This window comes from Sus scrofa, chromosome 5, assembly GCF_000003025.6.
Source record: "Sus scrofa isolate TJ Tabasco breed Duroc chromosome 5, Sscrofa11.1, whole genome shotgun sequence".
NCBI lineage: Eukaryota > Metazoa > Chordata > Mammalia > Artiodactyla > Suidae > Sus > Sus scrofa.
Window position 1 is genome coordinate 43141180 of NC_010447.5, and position 23432 is coordinate 43164611.

A 23432-nucleotide genomic window follows, 5' to 3' on the forward strand; every position below is an offset into this window, starting at 1 on the left:
TTGTTTTAATTTTTTTACTCTCGATATTAATGTTATTTTGAATTTCAAGTACAGTTAAAGGAGCGTGTAAACTTCTTGAGGTCATTAAGGATTAAATAATTTAAATGGATTAAAATTGAGATGCACTAAAATCGGCATCCTTACCTATAGATGAAGAAACTTAAAGCCTTTAGCTAAATGGTCATAGGGTACCAAGGTCATAGGTAACTAAGGGAAAACAAGGACTGGAATCTTGGTCTTCTGACTGCCAGCCTTATGATTTTGAACTTTGACTTACTAAAAGAAAACTTTGAAAACAGTATTTCCTTAAAAGGAAAAATTATAGGAGTTCCCGTTGTGGCTCAGTGGTTAGCGAATCCGACTAGGAACCATGACGTTGTGAGGTTCGATCCCTGGCCTTGCTCAGTGGGTTAAGGATCCGGCGTTGCCGTGAGCTGTGGTGTAGGTTGCAGACACGGCTAGGATCCCATGTTGCTATAGCTCTGGTGTAGGCTGACGGCTACAGCTCCGATTAGACTTCTAGCCTGGGAACCTCCATATGTCACAAGAGCGGCCCAAGAAATGGCAAAAAGACCAAAAAAAAAAAAAAAAGAAAAAAAAAAGACACCAAACCGCAATAAAACAAAGCAAAACAAAAAAAAATTAAAAAAAGGAAAAATTATGTATGTTTGAATACATGTATAAATCTTAATGTATGAAGAGCAAAATTTGAAATCTAAAACATATGCTTAAGCTTATTAGTTTTGCTTAATGCTTTCAAACATATTGACAGATTTTTAAACTGGGAAATTTTTGATCATTTGAACTTGGAGGCAATAGTTTAAGCTGCTAAATATTAAAAGAATATGCTTGAAAATTGAAATAGGATACCTAGATAAAAAATGTAACCCATGATGGATTTTAATTTTTACTTATTTCATAATTTTTTCATACAAATATATGTTGAAAAATTCAAATGGTGTAAGAAAGCATTCAGTGAAATTTTGCTTTCTTACTCAGCAACTCAGTCATCTAAATTCCATTTCAGGAAATGGCACCTCTACCAAGTTCTTTGCATCCTTCCAGAGATTTTTCTGTTATAATAACCAAGCAAAACATGAATATATTTTTCTTTTATGAAAGTGATAGATACAGTTTTCATTTGCCATTTTCCACATAATGCATCTTGGTGATCCTTCCATATTAGTCAATAAAGTGACATATTTTTAATAGTTGTATAATATCCCTTTGTATGATGTTTAAATTTATTTAACTAGTCCCTCATTAATGGATAGAATTTAATTGTCTCTAATTAGATGCACATTTAGTTGTTACTGAGCACAAACATTGCTGCAATGAATGGCCTTTTGCATGCCATTTTGCACATATGATAACGTACCTGGAGGGCAAATTCCTTGAAGAATTTGCTGGGTCAAAGGATTTATGTAAAATTTGAAGAATATTGCCAATTTGTCTTTCATAGTATATACTAATTTACCTTCTCCAAATCAGTGTTCAACAGTGTCTCTCTTCCCAGCCCCACATATATATATATTTTTGTCTTTTTTTTTTGCCATTTCTTGGGCTGCTCCCGCGGCATATGGAGGTTCCCAGGCCAGGGGTCTAATCGGAGCTGTAGCCACCGGCCTATGCCAGAGCCATAGCAACATGGGATCTGAGCCGCGTCTGCAACCTACACCACAGCTCACGGCTATGCCGGATCCTTAACCCACTGAGCAAGGCCAGGGATCGAACCCGCAACCTCATGGTTCTTAGTCAGATTCATTAACCACTGCACCACGACGGGAACTCCAAGCCCCATATTTTTTGATCATTGCCAGTCTGATAGGTGAGAGGTGTTAATCTTATGCTTAGAATTTGTACTCGTATCATCTATTAGAATGAACATCCTGTTAGAAGGTTAAGATCTGTTTGTATTTCTTTTTCATAACCTTTGCCATTTTCCCCTGTTGTTCTGATTTCATGTGAGGGGAATTTGAACTTTGTGTTTCAAAGTATTTCACTCAGTTTTTCATTTGTCTTTGACTTTCCCCTGCCCTATGTAGAAATTTTTAATTTTTGAAATCTAGTAGCTTAATTATTTATTTCTGATTACTGGGCTTGAGTTATTTTCCTTCTTCAGGCTTATACACAAATTCTTTTTATTTCTTCTAGTGTTTTTATGGTTTAGTGTTCACACTGAAATATTTGATATATTAGGAATTTATTTTGGTATAAAATATGAGATAAAGAATTAGTTTGTTATTTTATTATGGATTTAATTTCCACTTCCATCATCAGTCTACTTTTCAGAATTCCCTGGTTATTCTTGCATGCTTAATTTTTCACATGAAGTTTAGAATTAACTTCTCAATTTCTCTTCTCAAAAAAGTCCTGTTGGTATTTTTATTGGGATAATATTAAATTTATAGATTAAATTAAGGGTTATCATGATGAATTTTAATCATGATGAATTTTAAACTAAATGTTTAAAATTTGTCTTTAGGTTACTCAGCAGTTAGAGAATATCTGTCTACGGATCATTGATCTTGTTTTACAGAAACATGTAATTGGTAAGTTCAAAAGTAGAATAAAAAGGTAAATTGAGAATATTTTAAAATTTGATGAAAAATGCACTTTAGCTTTTCAAATTCAACAAGATGGACAATTTTGAGAAAGAGAAGCTTGCACTCTCTTCAATTTTTAGATATACTTTCTAATATTAGATATCTTTATTTTCATGTAGAGGTAAACTTAACATATCCAATTAAGAATTTTTGTCCTTATAATTTTTAAAGGATAGAGAATTTAAATCTTTTTAGAAAGAAAAAACTGGGATGAGGTTCAGGTGAGGTTACTTTACTCTGAAATTGAAAAATGTGAAATGATAGGCATATGTCCTTTTGGAAATATGAATTGTTGTTCTTTTATCTGTTATACTGCTTGAATTGCAAGTACAGTCAATGACTGATGCTGGATGTTATAAACTGTTTGGAAGTTGTAGGAGGCAATTTTATTTTCATCGTATCCAAGCATTTTGAAGATGCCAGCCACAAGTCATGTGGGCATGAGGGAGATGCAGCCTGTATAGTATATAAGTGGAGAGCTGGAACAAAAGCATGTTACTGTGTAAGAGCCATTGTCTCCAAACTTTTTATCATTTACACTATTAGTAAAAATTGAGCATACCCTTCTAATATATGTGAATAATATTTGAATATATGTGTATATATAAATATAGTGGGGGGTTTTTTGGCTGCGACTGTTGTATGCAGAAGTTCCCAGGCCAGGAATTGAACCTATGCCACAGCTGCAGCCTGAGCCACAGCAGTGACAATGCCAGATCCTTAACCCTCTGAGCTGCCAAGGAATTCCCTAAAAATCATATTCAGTACATTCTTATTCCATCTCAATGGATTGTCTTGCATCCTGCTGAGGGCACATACTCCTTACTTTTGAAATTGTTGCTATAAAGCAGTAATTCTCAGATTTTTATGTGCATGAGAATCACTGAGGGTCTTTTTAATCTAGTTAAAAAGAAGATTCCTGGACATAATATGCTTATAAAGAATATGTTCACTCATGTCCTTTATTCCTGGAAGAGATTGTAACTAGAAATTCTCCATTAAATTTTTTTTCAAGGACTTCAAACATATGAATATTTAAAAATTGACTTACAGTTAGTTCCAGTTGTACAACATACTAATTTGATATTTTTATAGAATGTATTTCATACAAAGTTAATATAAAATATTGACTGTATTCCCTGCACTGTTCCTTATATGCTTGTATTTCAGTTGAAGGGGATTAAGAGGTGTAAATTACAAGGTATAAAAGAAGTTAAAAGGAATTAATCTCCACTTAAATTTAAAGTAATCTTGAGGAGAAAGCTGTGAAGTAAAGCAAAGGGAAGTAGCTTATATCAACCTTCTGAAATCTGCCTCTACTAGATATTTAATTTGAGCAATTACAGTATCAGGATGTGTTGTAAAAAGGCAAAGGGATGTATTGAAAAGGAAAGGGACCTATTTCTTGGGTGCAGTGGGCAGAGGAGGAAGCTGTGGTTTCAATTGCCTCTTTCCTCTAATCTCCCATTCCTAGTTCCAAGGTGATGGATGATCTCTCTCATATTTTTAACTGTAATGCATGTAATGTTAATGGCCCTTTTTGAACCTTTTTGAATATTTGATCATACAAGATCTCAGATAAAGGAAAAAAACAGACTTATTCTGGAAGATGTCATGGGGTGAATCTGTTAACCTAGGACCCTCACCACAACAATCTGACCATGTTTATGTGCATGGTCCAGTCTCTTTCCCTTGTCCCACTTGCCTGTTTTCACTGCTACTTTACTCATGAAGTCGATTTATTATGAGAAGCCAGGCTTAGCTATTACTGATTTGACTGCTCTACCTTCTGGAGGAAGTCACAGTTAATAAAACCATCTTACCCTGATAGTCTTCTTGATTGAGAATAAATGAAGTAACTTCTGGTCAGTTTAAGCATAAATGAGATTTAATGGAAGGATATTTGGTAACTCACCAAATCAGTGGGAAGCCTGGAGTTGGCCAGAGCCAGCCATGATTCTGCCATAAAAGTGGTCAGTTTAACAAGGCCACTGCTGCCTTTGTCAGCACTGGGTTCTAGACTGCTGTCCACCACAGTACATTCTCTAACACAGACCCCCCCCCATGCACAAAAAAATCCCCCGAACAAAAACCCCAGCACGGAACAGTTTTGTGCCTTCTTGTTTCTCCCTCAAGATTCAAAGTCTTGGTCTTGAGCATCTGAATGGCCAGATCATACTGTAGCTGTCAAGAGTGTGAAAAGACCTATTGGGCCTCATTTCTATCTTTTGGGCTTCACTTTAGGACGAGGCATTTGCTTTTCTTTCCTCATCTTCCAAGGTGAGGTAATAATGAACAGAACTTGAAATTTTGTATTTAGAAAGTTGGTTGTTTTTCAAGTGATTGTCCTACATAACAAATTGTTTTCCAGTATTTTTGATTTCCACCTTATTTTGCTTTTGGTAAGGCAAATATCTGTATTACTAGCTTTTGAATGTATTAATGTTTCGGAAAAATACTTTATTCAAGTTTCCCGGGTAAATATTAGTTCTTTTTCATAAGAGGGAGAAAAAACTTTAAAGTGAGACTTTTTTGCTCAGTGACATGGTAGGAATTTTTGCAATTTTTGTATTGAGGTTTGTTTTCTGTTTGTATGTTTAGATATAATTCCTTATGAGTGAGGGTAATAATAGTAAATATATGTAAACATGCAAGAACATTTCCTTTGGACTCTTCTACTTTAACAGTATAATTGTCTTGAGGTAAATTTAAAAAATACTGTACACATTTTACAAGCTTTTTATTTGTTTATTTTTTATTTACTTACTTTTTTTTGGTCCTTTTGTCTTTTTAGGACTGCATCCACAGCACATGGAGGTTCCCAGGCCAGAGGTCGAATCTGAGCTGTAGCTGCCAGCCTATGCCACAGCCACAGCAATGTGGGATCCAAGCTGTACATCTGTGACCTACACCATAGCTCACGACAACAGTGCTGCATCCTTAACCCACTGAGCAAGGCCAGGGATCGAACCTGTGTCCTCGTGGATACAAGCTGGGTTCGTTAACCATTGAGCCATGACGGGAACTCCAATAAGCTTTTTAAATTGACAAAATACTATCCAGTATATATTTCGTAAAAATACGTGAGGCAGGCAGATATTTTTGATTAGCTTAATGAAGCACTTTAAAGAATGTTAATTATTTGTAAATCTAAAGTCCTGTGCATGAGAGACATAGGCTAATGTTTGTTCCTGTATCCATTTCTAGTATAGATTTATAAGTATAAACTGTATTTTTTATATTACAAAGTATAAAAAGTATAATTTTTCAGTATTGTAAGTAATTTGAGTAAAAACAAATCTTTGCCTCGTCTTAATTGAATAGAGGGCAGATCTTGGTAAGGAATGGAAAGTGGCAAATAGATGTAGCTAAAGATGTGAATGCTGAGAAACAGATGCTCAAAAGTAGATTAGATGTAAGAGGAATGTGCCTGTGAGTGTGTAGCCTAAATCCTCTCCTGTGTGGTCCCTGTGTTTAATTTTTGCTGTTTCCTAGCATTCTAACTAGAGATTTTCTTCTTTCTAGAATTCTATGAAGAAATTCTTTCACTGGCATATAGTTTAACCTGCCATGGTATTTCTCCTCAAATGTGGCAGCTTCTAGGTATATTATATGAGGTTTTTCAGCAGGATTGTTTTGAGTACTTTACAGGTATGACTTTGACCATGTAACGTTTTTCCATTTCTGTGTCTAGATAGATATTCTTTCCTTTGACCCTTGACATAAAGACATAAATGATTCCAATACTAATCAGAAAATAATTGTTTTTCTTTCCCTGTCAAGTAAAGGGTGGTGTTATCACAATATATTTCAGGCCCAGGGATTAGAGGTAGCCGGAGGAAGACTATATTTCCTATTGAATCTTAAGTTACTTTGCAGTCAGAACATATATCCTTATATTAAGTCAATTAGTATTTTCTGAATACTGACTATGTTCCAGTACTATTCTAAGCTGAGCAATACAGCCTTGAACAAAATAGACAGACCTTGCCCTTTTGACACTTCCATTTCAGTGGTGGGGAAGGGAAGGGTGGGAATCAGATAAGTGAGCAAATATACAGTATGTCAGATGGTGATATGGAGAAAAGAAGACAATTCAGAACAGTTGCTACAATAAATGGTGAGCATTTTGAGCTTTCTGATCCACATTTTCTTCATAAATAGGACAGATTTATCACTTTTGTTTCTAACATTTTGTGGTTGCAAGCAGAAGTAGTTTCAGTGGGAATAATTTATTTCTACTTCTGTTACTCAAGACTCACTGGGATTTTGAATTTTTTTCCAGACATGATGCCTCTTCTGCATAATTATGTGACAATAGATACAAGTACTTTACTATCAAATCCAAAGCATTTAGAAATACTTTTTACAATGTGTAGAAAGGTAAGCATGTCCTAATCATTTGTTGTAGTGATTCTTACTAATGGTTTATTTAGAAATGTATTTTCCTTCATTTAGTTCTGTATTTAGTTCTGTATTGCCCTCATCAACATATACTTGTCATTTTTTATTTTCAAATGGAGTTTGGAATTATAATTTGAAAATTTCATATTGAATTTATATTTAAGAATGCTCACCATTTTTATAGTTGTGTACTTTATAATGCTTAGGGTAAATAATTTTCTTCCAAAAATGCAGACTTGCTACTAGATTAAAGAAAAGTGCTAAGAAAGTACTGCACAATGATTGATTTTTCTTTTAATTGAATGTATATTTTGGAAGACAGTAGATATAGGTAATTTGAACATAAATAACATAAGACAAAAATTGGAATAGTTGCAAAAACAGCATTGTTAGTTCAATACAGGATAATTTGAGGCCACATAATGGCTACTATTGGTTTATGTCTGCTATGTTATCCTTGTCAGAGGTTAGATTTGACCCTCTTAGTTATATCTTGGAATCATTGATAACTAATGTTTTCCTCCTCTGTTAGGTGAACATATGTGTATACATAAATATAAATGTATTGCATAGAGCTGGCAGATTTTAGGAAGCTCAAGTAGCCAGAAACCTAAGGTTCGTCTTGGCCTTGGAGTTGGGAGTAAAATAGCTAGTGTCCAACCTATTTTTCTCACTAGAAGAGATGTGCACTAGTTCTGTTTAGAGTTTTAAACTCATAACCAGTTTATCTGATTTGGGTCTCAGTTCAGTTATAAAAAGCCTGGGAGATTTGGGGAAGTCACTAAGTTTCGTCACATATAAACTGCGGGAGTAGAGTGATGATTTTTGAAGACTCATTTAGTTCTGTAATAACCCAGCTTGTTAAGTCATAATCATTTGGCTGTTTTCACTTTTCTTCTATGTTATAGAGACAGTTGCTAGTGAGGGAAAGGGGAAGAGAAAGCAACAGTAGGACAAATAACAGTCCTGTAAAGTTCTTAAATAATTCAGAGCTGCTATGTATTGTAGGAGGTAGATATTCATCATTGTGGTTTTCACAGTGATGTCCTTATACTTACCAGTAGTTAAAATATATTTCTTATTCCTGGTTTTATTAACAGCTAATACTTATTGAACTCTTACTGTATACCAGGTATTTCCTAAGCATTTTATACACATAAACTTATTTAATCTTTACAATACTTTTTTGTCAAAGAGGAGAGAGGCATTTTGCATTGTGCCTGAGGTTTAAGAAATTGATCTAAGTCACATGGCTATTATGTGTTGGAGCCAGATTTGAATCCAGGTAGTCTGGTTCAAGAGCCCATTTTTTTAAACTACTGTGATATATTTTGTTTCTCCTCCTTTTGTGTGTGTGGGGGAACCCTCAAACCAACAAAATCAGCAAATAAAGAAACTAAGTAAATGTAATTTGGGGAAAGGTGGCTGATTTTTTTTTTCTTTCTGTATTGCATAATCCCATGGTATAAGTACATTATTATATTCCTTTTATATGTGGGGAAAGTAAGGTACAGAGGTTAGATAGCTTTTCTAAAAACACAGCTCATAAGTGGCAGAGTTGGGACTTAAACCAAGGCATTCTAGTTCCAGAGCCTGTTCACATTTAGAGTTGAGCTAGAAACACTGTTCTAGAGGTAGAATTTTAAGTTTATGTAAATAGAGTTGGTTGGTTTGCTAGCTGCCTGCTTATGTTTCAGTTCACTGATCCATCTGTTTTCCATGTGCCATAATTTTATAACTTTTTTTTTCCTTTTCTCTGACTTGGACATATGCCTCTAAAATATCTTTACCTTCATTTTAATGGCCTTTGGGAAGAATAAAATTGAATGGGAATATTCAGTCTGTCAACTTAATCTGGAATATTTTTAAGTTTAGTTTTCTTTTTTTTTTTTAAACTCTTAAATGGTCTCTCTCTCTTTTTTTTTTTTCATAAATACAATACATACAGGCACACACGCATATGCACCCACATATGCATGCATAGGTACTCTCTAATGGATATCACAGACGTGATTACGGAAGACTAATTACAAACTAAGACCAAAATATGATATTCAAAGTTTAGTTTTCTTAATTATCCAGTTCATCTAAGTTATCAAATTTAGAAGGAATATAGTATTCTTCAGTCTTCTCATTTTTAATCTTTCCCTTATCTATGTTTATGTCTTTCATTCTTAATATTTTGAAATTTTGCTTTTTAAAAATAATTTTTGACAAAAGTCATCTACCTTGTTAAGTCTTTTTTGGGGGGGCCTTATTTGTAAAACGCAGAATTTCCTGGCCAGGAATCGAACCTGAGCCACAGCAGTGACAAGACTGGATCCTTAACCTTCTGAGCCACCAGGGTACTCCAAATCTTTTTGTTTGTTTGTTTTTCCTTTTTTTTTTTTTTTTTTTTTTTTTCTTTTTCTTTTTTAGGGCCATACTTGCAGCATATACCCTGGCTAGGGATGGCATCAGAGCTGCAGGTCTACATCACAGCCACAGCAACACTGGATTCAAGCCTTATCTGTGACCTATGCCACAGCTTGTGGTAACACTGGATCCTTAACCCACTGAGGGAGGCCAGGGATTGAACCTGTATCCTCATGGATACCAGTGGGGTTCTTAACTCACTGAGCCATAATGGGAACTCCTGTTATCTCTTTTTGTCCATATTCCTAATTTATCTCTTATCTTTATTCTTTGGGTTAAATCTCTTTTTCTTATGTCTTATGTTTGAACTCCTATTAAATTTTCCATATTTCTTATTTCTTTTTTTTTTTTTAAGAAGTAGATTTATTTATTTATTTATTTATTTTTGTCTTTTTGTCTTTTGAGGGTCGCACCTGCGGCATATGGATCTTCCCAGGCTAGGGGCCTAATGGGAGCTACAGCTGCTGGCCTATGCCACAGCCACAGCAATGCCAGATCCGAGCTGCCTCTGCAACCTACACCACAGCTCACAGCAATGCCAGATCCTTAACCCACTGACGAGGCCAGGGGTTGAACCCGCACCTCATGGTTCCTAGTTGGATTCGTTTCCACTGCGCCATGACAGGAACTCCCATATTTCTTAATTTCTAATATAAGAATCCTTCTACTTTGTGAATCTCTCTTCTGGGAACCTTATTATAAAGTCCATGTGAGGGAGTTAGTAGTTGTGTAATATTAAATTTATGGTTTTCATATTAATATATGTGTGCATATATTCAGAAGGAACAGAAAAATACAGGGTTTGTTTGTTTAATAAGGTTATTTCAGTAGTTCTCTCATGGCGCAGTGGGTTAAGGATCTGATGTCACTGCTGTGGCTCTGGTCACTGCTGTGGGAGGAGTTCTATCCTTGGCCTGGGAACTTCTGCATACTGTGGGTGTGGCCAAAAAAAGAAGAAGCTTATTTTGTTTTCTTTTGATTTCATTTTATTGTTTTGTTGTTTTAATGCCTTCCCTAGAGGGAAGCTTCATTTATCTAGACAGTTAACTCATATAGCTTACTTTATTGATCCATAGTTAAAAAAGTGAATTATAATAAGGAATTAGAGTAGATAAAGAAGATAGATGGACTTCATTTTGAAGTTCCTTGTTTGGGTTGGCAAGGTAAACTTAAGATACAAGCAAAGCAGTGATTCTAATGGCTGAATTTTTCTGGGATATTTGCTTCATGTGGACTTGATTAAATTCTTTGCAGTGTCATTCACTGCTGAGCAAAATTGTAATTACTGTAGGTACTATGCGGAGATGCAGGAGAAGATGCAGAATGTCATGCAGCCAAACTTCTTGAAGTCATCATTCTTCAGTGCAAAGGAAGAGGAATTGATCAGGTAATATCTGTACAGAAAACATCCCACTTGATATTTACATTTAAAATTTATATACCTGGTAGATATTTTGTTCATGATGGAAAATTATAGTCTATAGTTTGTGCTTACTGGTACAAATCCTATGACAAAAATACTCATGCAATTTGGAAATTGTACTTTGCATTCTAGATACACAGAAAAATATGTGACAATTTAAGAGGCTATCAATCAAATCATGAAGGAGAGAAATTTGTAAATTCTACTCAGTTGGATTCCCAGAGATTTGCATTTCCCTTTCTTTTTGTGTGTGCTATTGAAATATTGCCAGATATTCTTTAAAACCAGAAAGGCACTATGCAAAAAAGAAGGAAAAGGTTTTTCTCTTTTGATAGAAAAATTCTATTATATATTTTTAACCAAGTTAATTCAACTTTTGATGCAGTTGTGGTATGATACTTAGTTGCTGAGAAAAAAAGTGCTGAAGTGTTCAAGAAAAACTATAGAGTTGTATCTTTTTTTCAGTTTTGTAATATTTGCTGTATGTATTTTTTTTTGTAACAGCTTTATTGAGGTATAATTCACATACTATATACAGTTCGACCATTTAAAGTGTATACTTCAATGGTTTTTAATGTAGTCACAGAATTGTGCAACTATTACCACAATGTTTTATAACATTTCATCACGGCCCCCGCAAACCTCTGTATCTGTTAGTACTCACTCCTAATTTCCCATTAACATACCCCAGCCCTAGGCAACGATTATTCTACTTTCTTTCTCTATAGATCTTTCTTTATAGGTCTGCCTATTTTAGACATTTCGTATAAATGGAATCATATGCGGTGCTTTGTGAATGACTTCTGTTACTTAGCATAATGTTCTAAAGGTCATCCATTTTGTATGTATCAGTAATTTATTTCTTTTTATTGGTAAATATTTCATCATTTGGATATATCACATTTATTTTAGTCATTCCTCAGTTGATGACATTTTTATTATTACCACATTTTGGCTGGAATAGACAATGTTGATCTGAACATTCTATGCAGATATTTAGTGGATATGTTTTTATTTCTCTTGGTACTTATTTAGGAGAGGTAATTCTGTATTTAACCATTTGAGGAACTGTCACAGCTTTCCAAAAGCACCTGTGCCATTTCCCGTTCCTATTAGCAGTGAATGAGGGTTCCAGTTTTTCCATATCCTCTACACTTGCTTTGTCTTTTTGTTATTTTTTTGTTATAACCATTCTCGTAGGTTTGAAGTGGTATCTCATGCTTTTGGTTTGCGTTTTCCTGATGGCTAGTGATGTTGAGCATCTTTTCATGAGACTATTTGCTTTTTTTTTTTTTTTCCTTAGGGTTCTGCCCATGGCATATGGAGGTTCCCAAACTAGGGGTACAGTCAGAGCTACAGCTTCCAGCCTATGTCACAGCCACGGCAGCTCCAGATCCGAGCCAAGTCTTTGACCTACACCACAGCTCACAGCAGCACCGTATCCTTAACCTACTGAGGCCAGGGATTGAACCCACAGCCTCATGGTTACTAGTTAGATTCAATTCCTCTGCGCCAAGAACTCCCATGAGACTATTTGTACTTTTTTTCTGAAAAATGTTTATTCAGGCTTTTTTGCCTATTTTTAATTAGATTATTATTGAGCTGTAGGGACTCTTTATATATTCTAAATTCAAGTCTTTTATCAGATATATAATTTCCAAAAATTTCCTATCAATTTTTGTATTATCACTTTCTTAATTGATGTCCTTTAAAGCACAAAAGTTGTTAATTTTGATGATGTCCAATTTATTTACTTTTCTTCTGTTACTGTGGTTGGTGTCATATTTAAGAAAGTTCACAAAGATTTTCCTGTTTTCTTCTAAGAGTTTTATGGTTTTAGCTTGAGCATTTATGTCTTTAACTCATTTTGTGCTAATTTTTCTATGTCATGTAAGGAAGGGGTACAAATTAATTATTTTGCATGTGGATATCAAGTTGTCTCAGCACCAACTGTTGAAGTACTATTCTTTCCCCATTGAATTGTCTTGGTACCCTTGTTGAATCAATTGACTATAAATGGGAGGGTTTATTTGTGGATTCTCTTTCAGATTTGATTCATTTTTTTGTCCTTAACCCAGAACTACACAGTTTTTTTTTACTGTAGGATTGTAGAAAGTTTTGAAATTAAGAAGTTTGAGCCCTCTAATTTTGTTCTTATGTAAGATCGTTTTGGCTATTTTGGGGCCTTTGAATTTCTTTATGAATTTTAGGATCAGCTTGTCAGTTTCAGCAAATAAGTCAACTTGGAGCATTGTACTGAATCTGTAGATCACTTTAGGAAGTATCGTCACTTTGAGAATATTTAGTCTTTCAATCCCTGAACATGGAATGGCTTTCCTTTTACTTAGGTCATCTTTAACTTTTTTCAAAAATGTTTTTCAGTTTTCAGAGTTGGTCTTTCAGTTCTTTTATTAAAATCTTTCTAAGTATTTTATTCTTTAAAAATGCTGTTGTACATGCTGTTTTCTTGATTTTACTTTCAAGTTTTTTATTGCCTGTGTTTAGAAATGCAATTTTTTTTTTAGTTCCCATCATGGCTCAGTGGAAACAAATATGACTAGCATCCATGAGGATGCAGGTTTGATTCCTAGCGTTGCTCAGTGGGTTAAGGATCCAGCATTGCCATGACCTTCAGTGTAGGTTGTAGACATGGCTCGGATCCTCTGTTGCTATGGTTGTGGCATAAGTTGGCAGGTATAGCTCCGATTCTACCCCTAGCCTGGGAACCTCCTTATGCTGTGGGTGTGGTCCTAAAGACATACACAAAAATGCATTTTTTATGGTATATTTATCTTATGTTCTGTGACCTTGAAGAACTTGTTTATTAGTTTTAATAAAGTTTCAAAGAATTTCTTAGGATTTTCTGTATACAAGGTCATCTCATCTGCAAATAGAGTTTTACCTTTCCAGTCTGGGTGCTTTTAGTTTTATTTTTCTTGCCTAATTGCATTGACTAGAACCTTCAGTGCAATGTTGAATAGATGTGGAGACATCTTGTTTTGTTCCTCTTCTTGGGGCGGGGGTGGGGGAGAGGAGAGAAGCATTTCTTTAATCATTAAATCTGTTAGCTGTGGATTTTTTTTATAGGTTTCTTTTATCAGGTTGATTGTGTTCCTGTTTATTTTTGGCTTGTTGAGTGTTTTGATCATGAAGGGTGCTGAACTTTGTCAAATGCTTTGTCTTCGTTTATTGAGATGATCATGTGGTTTTTGTCTTATAGTCTATTGATTGATGTGCTGGATTGCATTAATTGATTTTTAAGTGTTAAATCAACCTTGCAACCCTGGTATAAATTCTAGTTGATTGTGGAATATCATCCTTCTACTATATTTCCAGATTTAGTTAGGTGGTATTTTTTTAAGTATTTTTATGTCTATATTTATAAGAGATAATGATCTGTAATTTTTTTTTCTTGTGATATCTTTGGCTGGCTTTGGAATTAGAGTTCTGCTGGCCTTGTGGAATGAACTTAGAAGTGCTTCCTTCAGTTTTTTTTTGGGGGGGGAGTGTTTGTGAAGGTTGGCATTTTTAATATGTTAGAATTTAGCAGTGAAGTCATCTTTGCCTGACCTTTTCTTTGTGGGTAGTTTTTAAAATTACCAATTAGATCTCTTTGTAGGTCTACTTGTATTTTTCTTTTTGAGTCAATTTAGTAGTTTACCTCTTTCAAGGAATTTGTCCATTTCATCTAAATTAACTAACTAGTTGCGTGCAGTTAATAATATTTCCTTACATTTCTTTTTGTTTTTGCTTTTTAGGGCTGCACCTGTGGCATATGGAGGTTCCCAGGCTAGGGGTTGAATCAGAGCTACAGCTGCAGACCTGAACCATAGCCACAGCAACGCAGGATGTGAGCCGTGTCTGTAACCTACACCATAGCTCATGGCAAAGCCAGATCCCTGGCCCATTGAGTGAGGCCAGTGATTGAACCCCCATCCTCATGGATACTAGTCAGATTCCTTTCCACTGTGCCACAATGGGAACTCCTCTTTTTGTTTTTGTTTATTGGTAATAATGACCTTGGTTTATTCTTGATTTTAGTAATTAGTGTCCTCTCCCTCTGCCCCTTTTGTTAGTTGAGGTAAAGATTTGTCAATTTTATTGATCTTTTCAAAGAACTAATGTATGATTTTGTTCTCTCTTTTTTTTGATTGCTATTTCATTAGTTCTTGGTCTAACCTTTGTAATTTATTCTCCTTTACTTGTTTTGAGTTTACCTTGCTCTTTTTTTTTTTTTTTCCAGTGTCCTGAGGTGGAAGGAAGTAGCATTTTTTCTTTTGTCTATTCTAATGTTTTTGTGTATTATTCATATATAGATTTCAGCTTTCTTTTGGCTGCGTTTGCATGATTTATCTTTTTCCATCCTTTTACTTTCAGCCTATTTGTATCTTTGAATTGATCTGTTCACGTTTCCTGTTATTACTGTTACACATACATTTAATTTGTTATTTATATGGCTCATTTTTTTGTTCTTCTATCTTTTCTCTACTGTTTTCTTTTAAATTAGGTAAATATTTTCTAATGTCACATTTAAACTCCTTTAATGCTTTTTTTTCCCCACTATTTTAAACATTTTTCTTAGTGGTTGCACTAGGGCCCACCATATACATCTTTTCTTATCAGAATATACTTCAAATTTAAGTTAATTTTAGTGAGATATAGCCACATTACTCCTATATAGCTCTATTCCCTCTTCCTCCTTTTTGTACTATTATATATATTCTAATATATGTAATATATGCTACATATATTATATAGCATGTATATACTAATATATACTACTATTATGTATATTCATCTACATGTGTTATAAACCTAGCAGTACACTGTTTATAATTATTATTTGTAACTTTATTTCAAAGAAGCTAGGAAAGGCAACCAATTGTATATATTTATAGAGTTTGTTATATTAGCCTTCTTATTTACCATTTCTCAGTTCTCTTTATTTGTTGCTGTGGATTGGAAGTACAATCTGGTCATTTCCTTATTCTGGTAGGATCTTGTTCCTACTTCCTTTGCATTGTTGAATATATTATATTTCTATATTTTATGGTCTCAGCAGTACAATTACAACATGTTATTTCATGTGATTGCTTTTTAAAACAGTTAAAGAAATACCATTTTAACTAATTTTATAATTACTTTTACTGGAGTGAGTGTATGTGTGTATATTTTTCTTTGAATTATTTTCTGGGCCACTCACTTTCAGAAGCCTAAAGAACTTTCTTTAGTACTTCTTGTGAGGCCTACTAGCAATGGATTCTCTATTTTTGTTTTCTGAGAATGTTTTTATTTCACTTTCACTTTTGAAAGACAGTTTTGTTGAATTGGCTGATAATTTTTTCTTTCAGCAATTTGAATATACAATACCTTGTCTTCTAGCCTCCTTATTTCTGATAAGAAATAATGTTTAACAGAGTTCCTGTCGTGGCACAGTGGTTAACGAATCTGACTGGGAACCATGAGGTTGCAGGTTCGATTCCTGACCTTGCTCAATGGTTTGGGGATCCGGCATTGCTGTGAGCTGTGGTGTAGGTTGCAGACATGGCTCGGATCCTGCATTGCTGTGGCTCTGGTGTAGGCTGGTGACTACAGCTCCGATTAGACCCCTAGCCCGGGAACCTCCATATGCTGCGGGAGTGGCCCAAGAAATGGCAAAAGAAAAAAAAAAAAAAAAAAAAGAAAGAAATAATGTTTAACAACTGTTGATTTTATTAACATTCCCTTTTACTTATGATGTTTGCTTTTTCTTTTGCTGCTCCTGTCAACATTTTCTCTCAGCATTTTTACTGTGATGTGTGTGTGTGTATATTTCACTGTGTTTGTCTTGTAATTTGCTGAATTTCTTGGATGTATAGATTGTTTTTTGTCAGAAATGGAAAATTTTTAGCCATTATGTCTTCAAATATTTTTCTTCTCCTTTCTTCTTGCTTTCTAGTGCTCCTATTACACGTATGTTGGTGTGCATAATGGTATTTTTAAAATTTTTAAAAAATTTCTTTATATATATATTTTTTCTACTGTACAGCATGGTGACCCAGTTACACATACATATATACATTCTTTTTTCTCACATTACGTGTTCCATCATAATTGACTAGACAGAGTTCCCATTGCTACACAGCAGGATCCCATTGCTAATCCATCCCAAAGGCAACATTCTGCATCTTTTTCCCCAAGCTCCCAGTCCCTCCCAGTCCCTCCCCTTCCCCCTTGGCAACCACAAGTCCATTCTCCAAGTCCATGATTTTCTTTTCTGTGGAAAGGTTCATTTGTGCCATATATTAGATTCCAGATATATGATATTATATGGTATTTGTCTTTCTCTTTCTGACTTACTTCACTCAAGATGAGAGTTTCCAGTTCTATCCATGTTGCCGCAAATGGCATTATTTCATTCTTTTTTATGGCCGAGTAGTATTCCATTGTGTATATATACTACATCTTTCTGATCCAATCATCTATCAGTGGACATTTGAGTTGATTCCGTGTCTTGGCTATTTTGAATAGTGCTGCAATGAACATGTGGATGCATGTGTCTTTTTTAAGTAGAGTTCTGTCCAGATGTTTGCCCAAGAGTGGGATTGCTGGGTCACATGGTAGTTCTATATTTAGTTTTCTAAGATACCTCCATACTGTTCTCCATAGTGTTTATACCAGCTTACATTCCCGGCAACAGTGCAGGAGGATTCCCTTTTCTCCATAGCCCCTCCAGCATTTGTTATTTGTGGACATATTAATGATGGCCATTGTGACTGGTGTGAGGTGGTATCTCATGGTAGTTTTGATTTGCATTTCTCTAATAATCAGTGAGGTTGAGCATCGTTTCAAGTGCTTGTTGGCCATCTGTGTATCTTCCTTGGAGAACTGTCTATTCAGATCCTTTGCCAATTTTTTAATTGAGTTGTTGGCTTTTTTGCTGTTGAGTTGTATAAGTTGTTTGTATATTTTAGAGATTAGGCCTTTGTCAGTTGCATCATTTGAAACAATTTTCTCCCATTCAGTAAATTGTCTTTTTGTTCTCTTTTTGGTTTCCCGTAATGGTATTTTGCATTTTGTTGAGGCTCAGGTTATTTTTGTTCATCTTCTTTTCTCTTTGGTCTTTGGATTGCATTATCTTTTTTGAGCTGTCTTCAGGTTTGATGATTGTCTGTTCTGCCAGTTCAGCCTACTTGAGCCCCTGTAGTGAATTTTTCATTTTGCTTATATTTTTCAACTCTGGAATTTCCATTTGTATGTCTTTATAGATATTTTATATTTGATGAGACATTGTCATCATGGAGTCCTTTACATTGAACATGTTTATTTTATTCTTTAAATATTTATAATGGCTGCTTTGAAATTTTCAAAGTCTGGTTTTGAGGTTTGTCTTGATGCCAGGAGAGTTCTTCTTGGATGTCTCCTTTCTTGTTTTTTTCTTTGTTTAAACTGCTAACTTATGGTTTATCTTATTGTTTTAATTAGGAGGAACTATCAGCCTCCTTTCAATTGCTTACTGTGAAATTCTCCATTTTTTTGAGTGCAAACCCCTCCCCCCCTTTTTGTCTTTTTGCCTTTTCTATGGCCACTCCCACGGCATATGGAGACTCCCAGGCTAGGGGTCTAACCAGAGCTATAGCCACCGGCCTATGCCAGAGCCACAGCAATGCGGGATCCAAGCCGTTTCTGCGACCTATACCCCAGCTCACGGCAACACCAGATCCTTAATCCACTGAGCAAGGCCAGGGATCGAACCTGCAACCTCGTGGTTCCTAGTCAGATTCGTTAACCACTGCGCCACGACGGGAACTCCCCCGCTTCCCCCCCCTTTTTTGATCAATAAAGTTTTACAGGTATTTTTGAAGGCTCTTTTTCCTCTTCACCAGTGGGTACTATTTTAGGAGATATAGTAGAGGTAAAAAGAAATTGGGGTGTTAACAAAATGAGAAGGTAGCATAGCCTAGGACTTGAGGGGGAGAAGAGAAGGCTTTAGTCTTGGCTTTTGGAGATTTCTGAGTAGTAGGATATAATAATGGTTCAGAAGGGTATAGAATAAATTCATGCTCCAGAGTTTAGAATCTGTTCTGTAAGCTAGAAATAGGGAAGCTCTATGGCTGAGGGCCAAATCCAGCCTCAAACCTGCTTTCATATGGTCTGGGAACTAAGAATGGTTTTCACATTTTTGAAGGAATTTTTTTTTTTAAAGAAGAATATGCAACAGAGATTTTATGTGGCCTGCAAAATTGAAAATACTTACTACGTATTTACTAAAAGTTGACGTGCCCTTGCTCTAAGCAGTTGAATGGAGGATGTGTTGAGCAGAGAAATGGCATGATCAAAGATAGAGTGATGAATCTGCTAGCAGTGTCTTTAACCTAAAGAGGTCTTCTGCATACCAGGGGTATGAAAATGAGCAAGAGGATTTGAAGCTATTTGGTTCTGCTCTAGAATAGTAGCATTGGGAGTAGAAGAATGGAACTAGATTCATAGTGGGAGTCATTGCAGGCATTGCATAGAAAACACCAGGAAAAAAAACAAGATGTTAGATGATGAGGGCAGGGAAAAGCCCACAAACACAGGTTTATCTTGAGTGATAGAAAGATGATCTTTTTCACAGTACAGAAAGTATGGATACCAGGAGATAGGAATAGACCTATATTACTTATACGGTGACCATCTAATGGTGTTAGTAGGTGTTGATAAAAAAGAGTATTCAGTGGTCCAGTAAATCTAGGAAAAACTGGATAAAACAAAATTCACTTTGTTACTGTTTGACTTCTTAGTGACTTTATTTGGAAGTGTGTCTAAGGGAGTGTTAGTATTTTCTGTTTTCTAAATTAATTTAACTATGGAGTCTTTTGGTTTTCCAAACCCAAGGAACATCTATTAATTGTTGTGAAAGTGCTTCTTAGATAATGCTGATACAGAGAAAGAATGGATGTAGAAGCTTAAGTCCAATGGCTTTATCATTTCTTCTCTGTAAAATAGGAAGAGTTGTAGAAAGTGAAAAAGTTGAAATTTCATCTTGAAAGAGTCTAGTAAGTAGTAAAGAAGAGTTGAATAAAAGAATTGCTGGGTGGGCCCATTCGAAGTTAGCAAATAGGAATTTCTTATGTAATACAGTGTTTTCCTACTCCTAAAACTGGGTTGCCAGAGGGATTGGAAATTTGGTATTCAAGCATTTTTATGTCACAAAGTTAAAAATGTTAGTGAGGTTACCATTACAGCACAGTGAAGTAGAGCTGAAAGATTGTAATGCCTTGGAATGAAATTCCTCAGTATTTCTTGTTAATTGATAGTTAGAGCCAGAGATTTGGTCAGATTCATTTGTGATTTTTTTTTTTTTTTTTTTTTTTTTTTTGCTAGAATGCTTCATAGGTGGTAGTATGTTTTTCTTCCAGGAGGCATAGAATATCTAGTTGTCTTGTCTTATGATCTTAGGGCTGTTTGTGATGATATCTTGATTCTGCCATTACTTCATTTATTCATGGAAATAGTTCTATGAAGAGAAATTTTTTCCTTATCAAATATTAGGTCACTCTGAGAAACAGTTTGAGTATTTCCCTTTATTTTCAATGATTAAAAGTAGTTTCCTAGCATCCTTCAAAAGTAAAATCTTATTGTTTTGGTTTTTTAGTATTGTTAACTTATAGATTCAAATTTGTTTCATGTGTTTGAGTATATTTCAGGCATATGAAGTGGTTTCAGTTTTGGGCCAGTGGGAGCTTCTTGAATTTGTCACATGAGTGCTATTGACCGGACTCCAGTAGTGTTTGTTTTGGTAGTTTACTTGCTGTTGGGTATGACTAGATGTTCCAGGTTCGCTGTGTACATTTTTTTGCCCTACCCTGGGAAATTCCAATACTATAGTAAGTACAAGGGGTATTCATTGCTATTGAGTTGATCATTGTTTCCACAAAAACAAAAAATAACCAGGAAACACATATGGTTTTAAGAGTAATGCATCATTGTAGACACAGATATTTCCCATTCAAATTCAGTACCACATTAATTTTACTTAACCTAATTGATCCTAATTAAATCTCTCACAGCAAAATTCCTCATTAAAATTACTCACTTGCTTTATCCCACAGCATGTATATATAATCTCAGAGTAATTATACTAACATTATCAACAACATATGATTTCTGTTAATGGTTAAGATTTTTTTTTTAGTAGTATCTTTTTATCTCCTGGGTATATTCATATGCTAGGGATATTTATAGCTCCAACTCTAGTAAAGTATACATTTTAAAATAATTTAAAATAATCACTTTTATTTCCTTTTGCTTTAACTTTTAGGGATTGCTTAAATTATTTTATGAATAAATAAAACATATGCATAGTTCCAGAGACTGATTTACAGTAAAAAGTATGTTTAGGGAAATCTACCTTCCATCCCTGTCCCCTTTACCCTTGCTCTCTTTCTCATTTCAGCCCCTCCCACCCACAGTGTTTACTTCATCCTTTCATTAAAAAAAAAAGCAAATAGCTATATTCATTCTCTCTTTACCTTCTTAAACAATAGCATAGTAAACATATTTTTCCTTCTTGCCTTCTTCACTTAATATATACTGCAGATGATTCCATTGTAGTTTATGGAGATATTATGCATAATTAGTCCTCAAATTTGATTTTGTTTTAATATAATATAAAGGCATAATCTCAGTTCCACTAATTTTGAAGCCTCAAAGTTACTTTGCATTCTTAATGGCTTTGCATGTAATAGTAGATATTTGTTAAAATGAAGCTTTATTATTAAAACATGTCAAAAAGAACTTTTCAAACTTAGTTTACATTTTCTTATGGCTTCATTGAATCACAATAATTATTTGACCATAGTAATAATTTTTTAATAGGATAGCCTATATCCAATGTATGCTCCATATCAGAATATAGGAAGAAAGGAAGAGTTTTAATCACACTAGCCATATCTTTGTAAAAATCTCAATTTTTTTAACTCAATGAATTTTATTACATTTATAGTTGTACAAGGATCATCATGACCCAATTTTATAGCATTTCCATCCCAAACACCCATCCCATCCCCCCACCCCCAACCTGTCTCCTTTGGAAACCATAAGTTTTTCAAAGTCTGTGAGTCGGTATCTGTTCTGCAAAGAAGTTCATTGTGTCCTTTTTTTTAGATTCCACATATAAGTGATAGCATATAATGTTGGTGTCTCAGTGTCTGACTAACTTCACTTAGCATGATAATTTCTAGGTTCACCCATGTTGCTACAAATGCCATTACTTTTTTCCGTTTAATGGCTGAGTAATAATATTCCATTGTGTATATGTACCACATCTCTTTTTTCTATTATAGCTGGTTTACAGTATTCTATCAATTTTCTACTGTACAGCAAGGTGATATATATTCTTTTTCTCACATTATCCTCCATCATGCTCCATCATAAGTGAGTAGATATAGTTCCCAGTGCATACAGCAGGATATCATTGCTTATCCGTTCCAAAGGCAATAGTTTGCATCTATTAACCCCAGAATCCCACTCCCTCCCTCTCCCCTTGGCAACCACAAGTCTGTTCTCCAAGTCCATGAGTTTCTTTTCTGTGGAAACGTTCATTTGTTTACCAAAACTTCTTTATCCACTCCTCTGTCAGTGGACATTTAGGTTGTTTCCATGTCTTCACTATTGTGTATAGTGCTGCAGTGAACACTAGAGTACATGTATTTTTTCGAATCATGGTTTTCTCTGGATAGATGCCCAGGTGTGGGATTGCTGGATTAAATGGTAATTCTATTTTTAGTTTTCTGAGGAATCTGCATACTGTTTTCCACAGTGGTTGCACCAATTTACATTCCCACCAACAATGATAGGGTTCTCTTTTCTTCACACCCTCTCCAGCATTTATTGTTTGTAGACTTGTTGATGACAGCCAGTCTGGCTGGTGTAAAGTGGTACCTCATAGTGGTTTTGATTTGCATTTCTCTAATAATTAGTGATGTTGAACATCTTTTCATGTGCTTCTTGGCCATCTGTATGTCTTCTTTGGAGAATTGTCTGTTTAGATCTTCTGCCCATTTTTTGATGGGGGTTGTTTGTTTTCTTGGTGTTGAGCTGCAGGAGGTGTTCATAAATTTTGGAGATTAATCCCTTGTCAGTTGCTTCATTTGCAAATATTTTCTCCTGTTCTATAGCTTGCCTTTTCATTGGTTTAGGGTTTCCTTTGCTGTGAAGAAACTTTAATTAAGAAAGTTTAATGAAGTCCCATTTGTTTATTTTTGTTTTTATTGTCATTGCTCTAGGAGGCAGATCTGAGAAGATATTGCTGTGATTTATGTCAGTGAATGTTTGACCTATGTTTTCCTCTAAGAATTTTATAGTATCTGGTCTTATATTTAGGTCTTAATCCATGTTGAGTTTATTTTTGTGTATGGTGTTAGGAAGTGTTCTTTTTCATTCTTTTACATATAGCTGTCCAGTTTTGCCAGCACCACTTACTGAAGGGACTGTCTTTACTCCATTGTATATTCTTACCTCCTTTGTCATAGATTAGTTGACTGTAGGTGTGTGGGTTTAATTTTGGGCTTTCTATCCTGTTCCACTGATCTATATTTTTGTCTTTGTGCCAGTACCATATG

At 34.9% G+C, this 23432-nt stretch overlaps 1 protein-coding gene across 2 annotated transcripts in view; it reads left to right on the plus strand.

The window, feature by feature from the left end:
- IPO8 (importin 8) overlaps positions 1-23432 on the plus strand; it is an 83059-nt gene that overhangs the window by 41431 nt on the left and 18196 nt on the right. For both annotated transcript variants that reach the window (XM_003126400.5, XM_005664009.3), the window contains exons 17-20: positions 2486-2552; positions 6132-6257; positions 6892-6989; positions 10717-10812. In XM_003126400.5, the coding sequence (XP_003126448.2) occupies positions 2486-2552; positions 6132-6257; positions 6892-6989; positions 10717-10812 (387 nt within the window). The remainder of the gene's footprint in view (positions 1-2485; positions 2553-6131; positions 6258-6891; positions 6990-10716; positions 10813-23432) is intronic.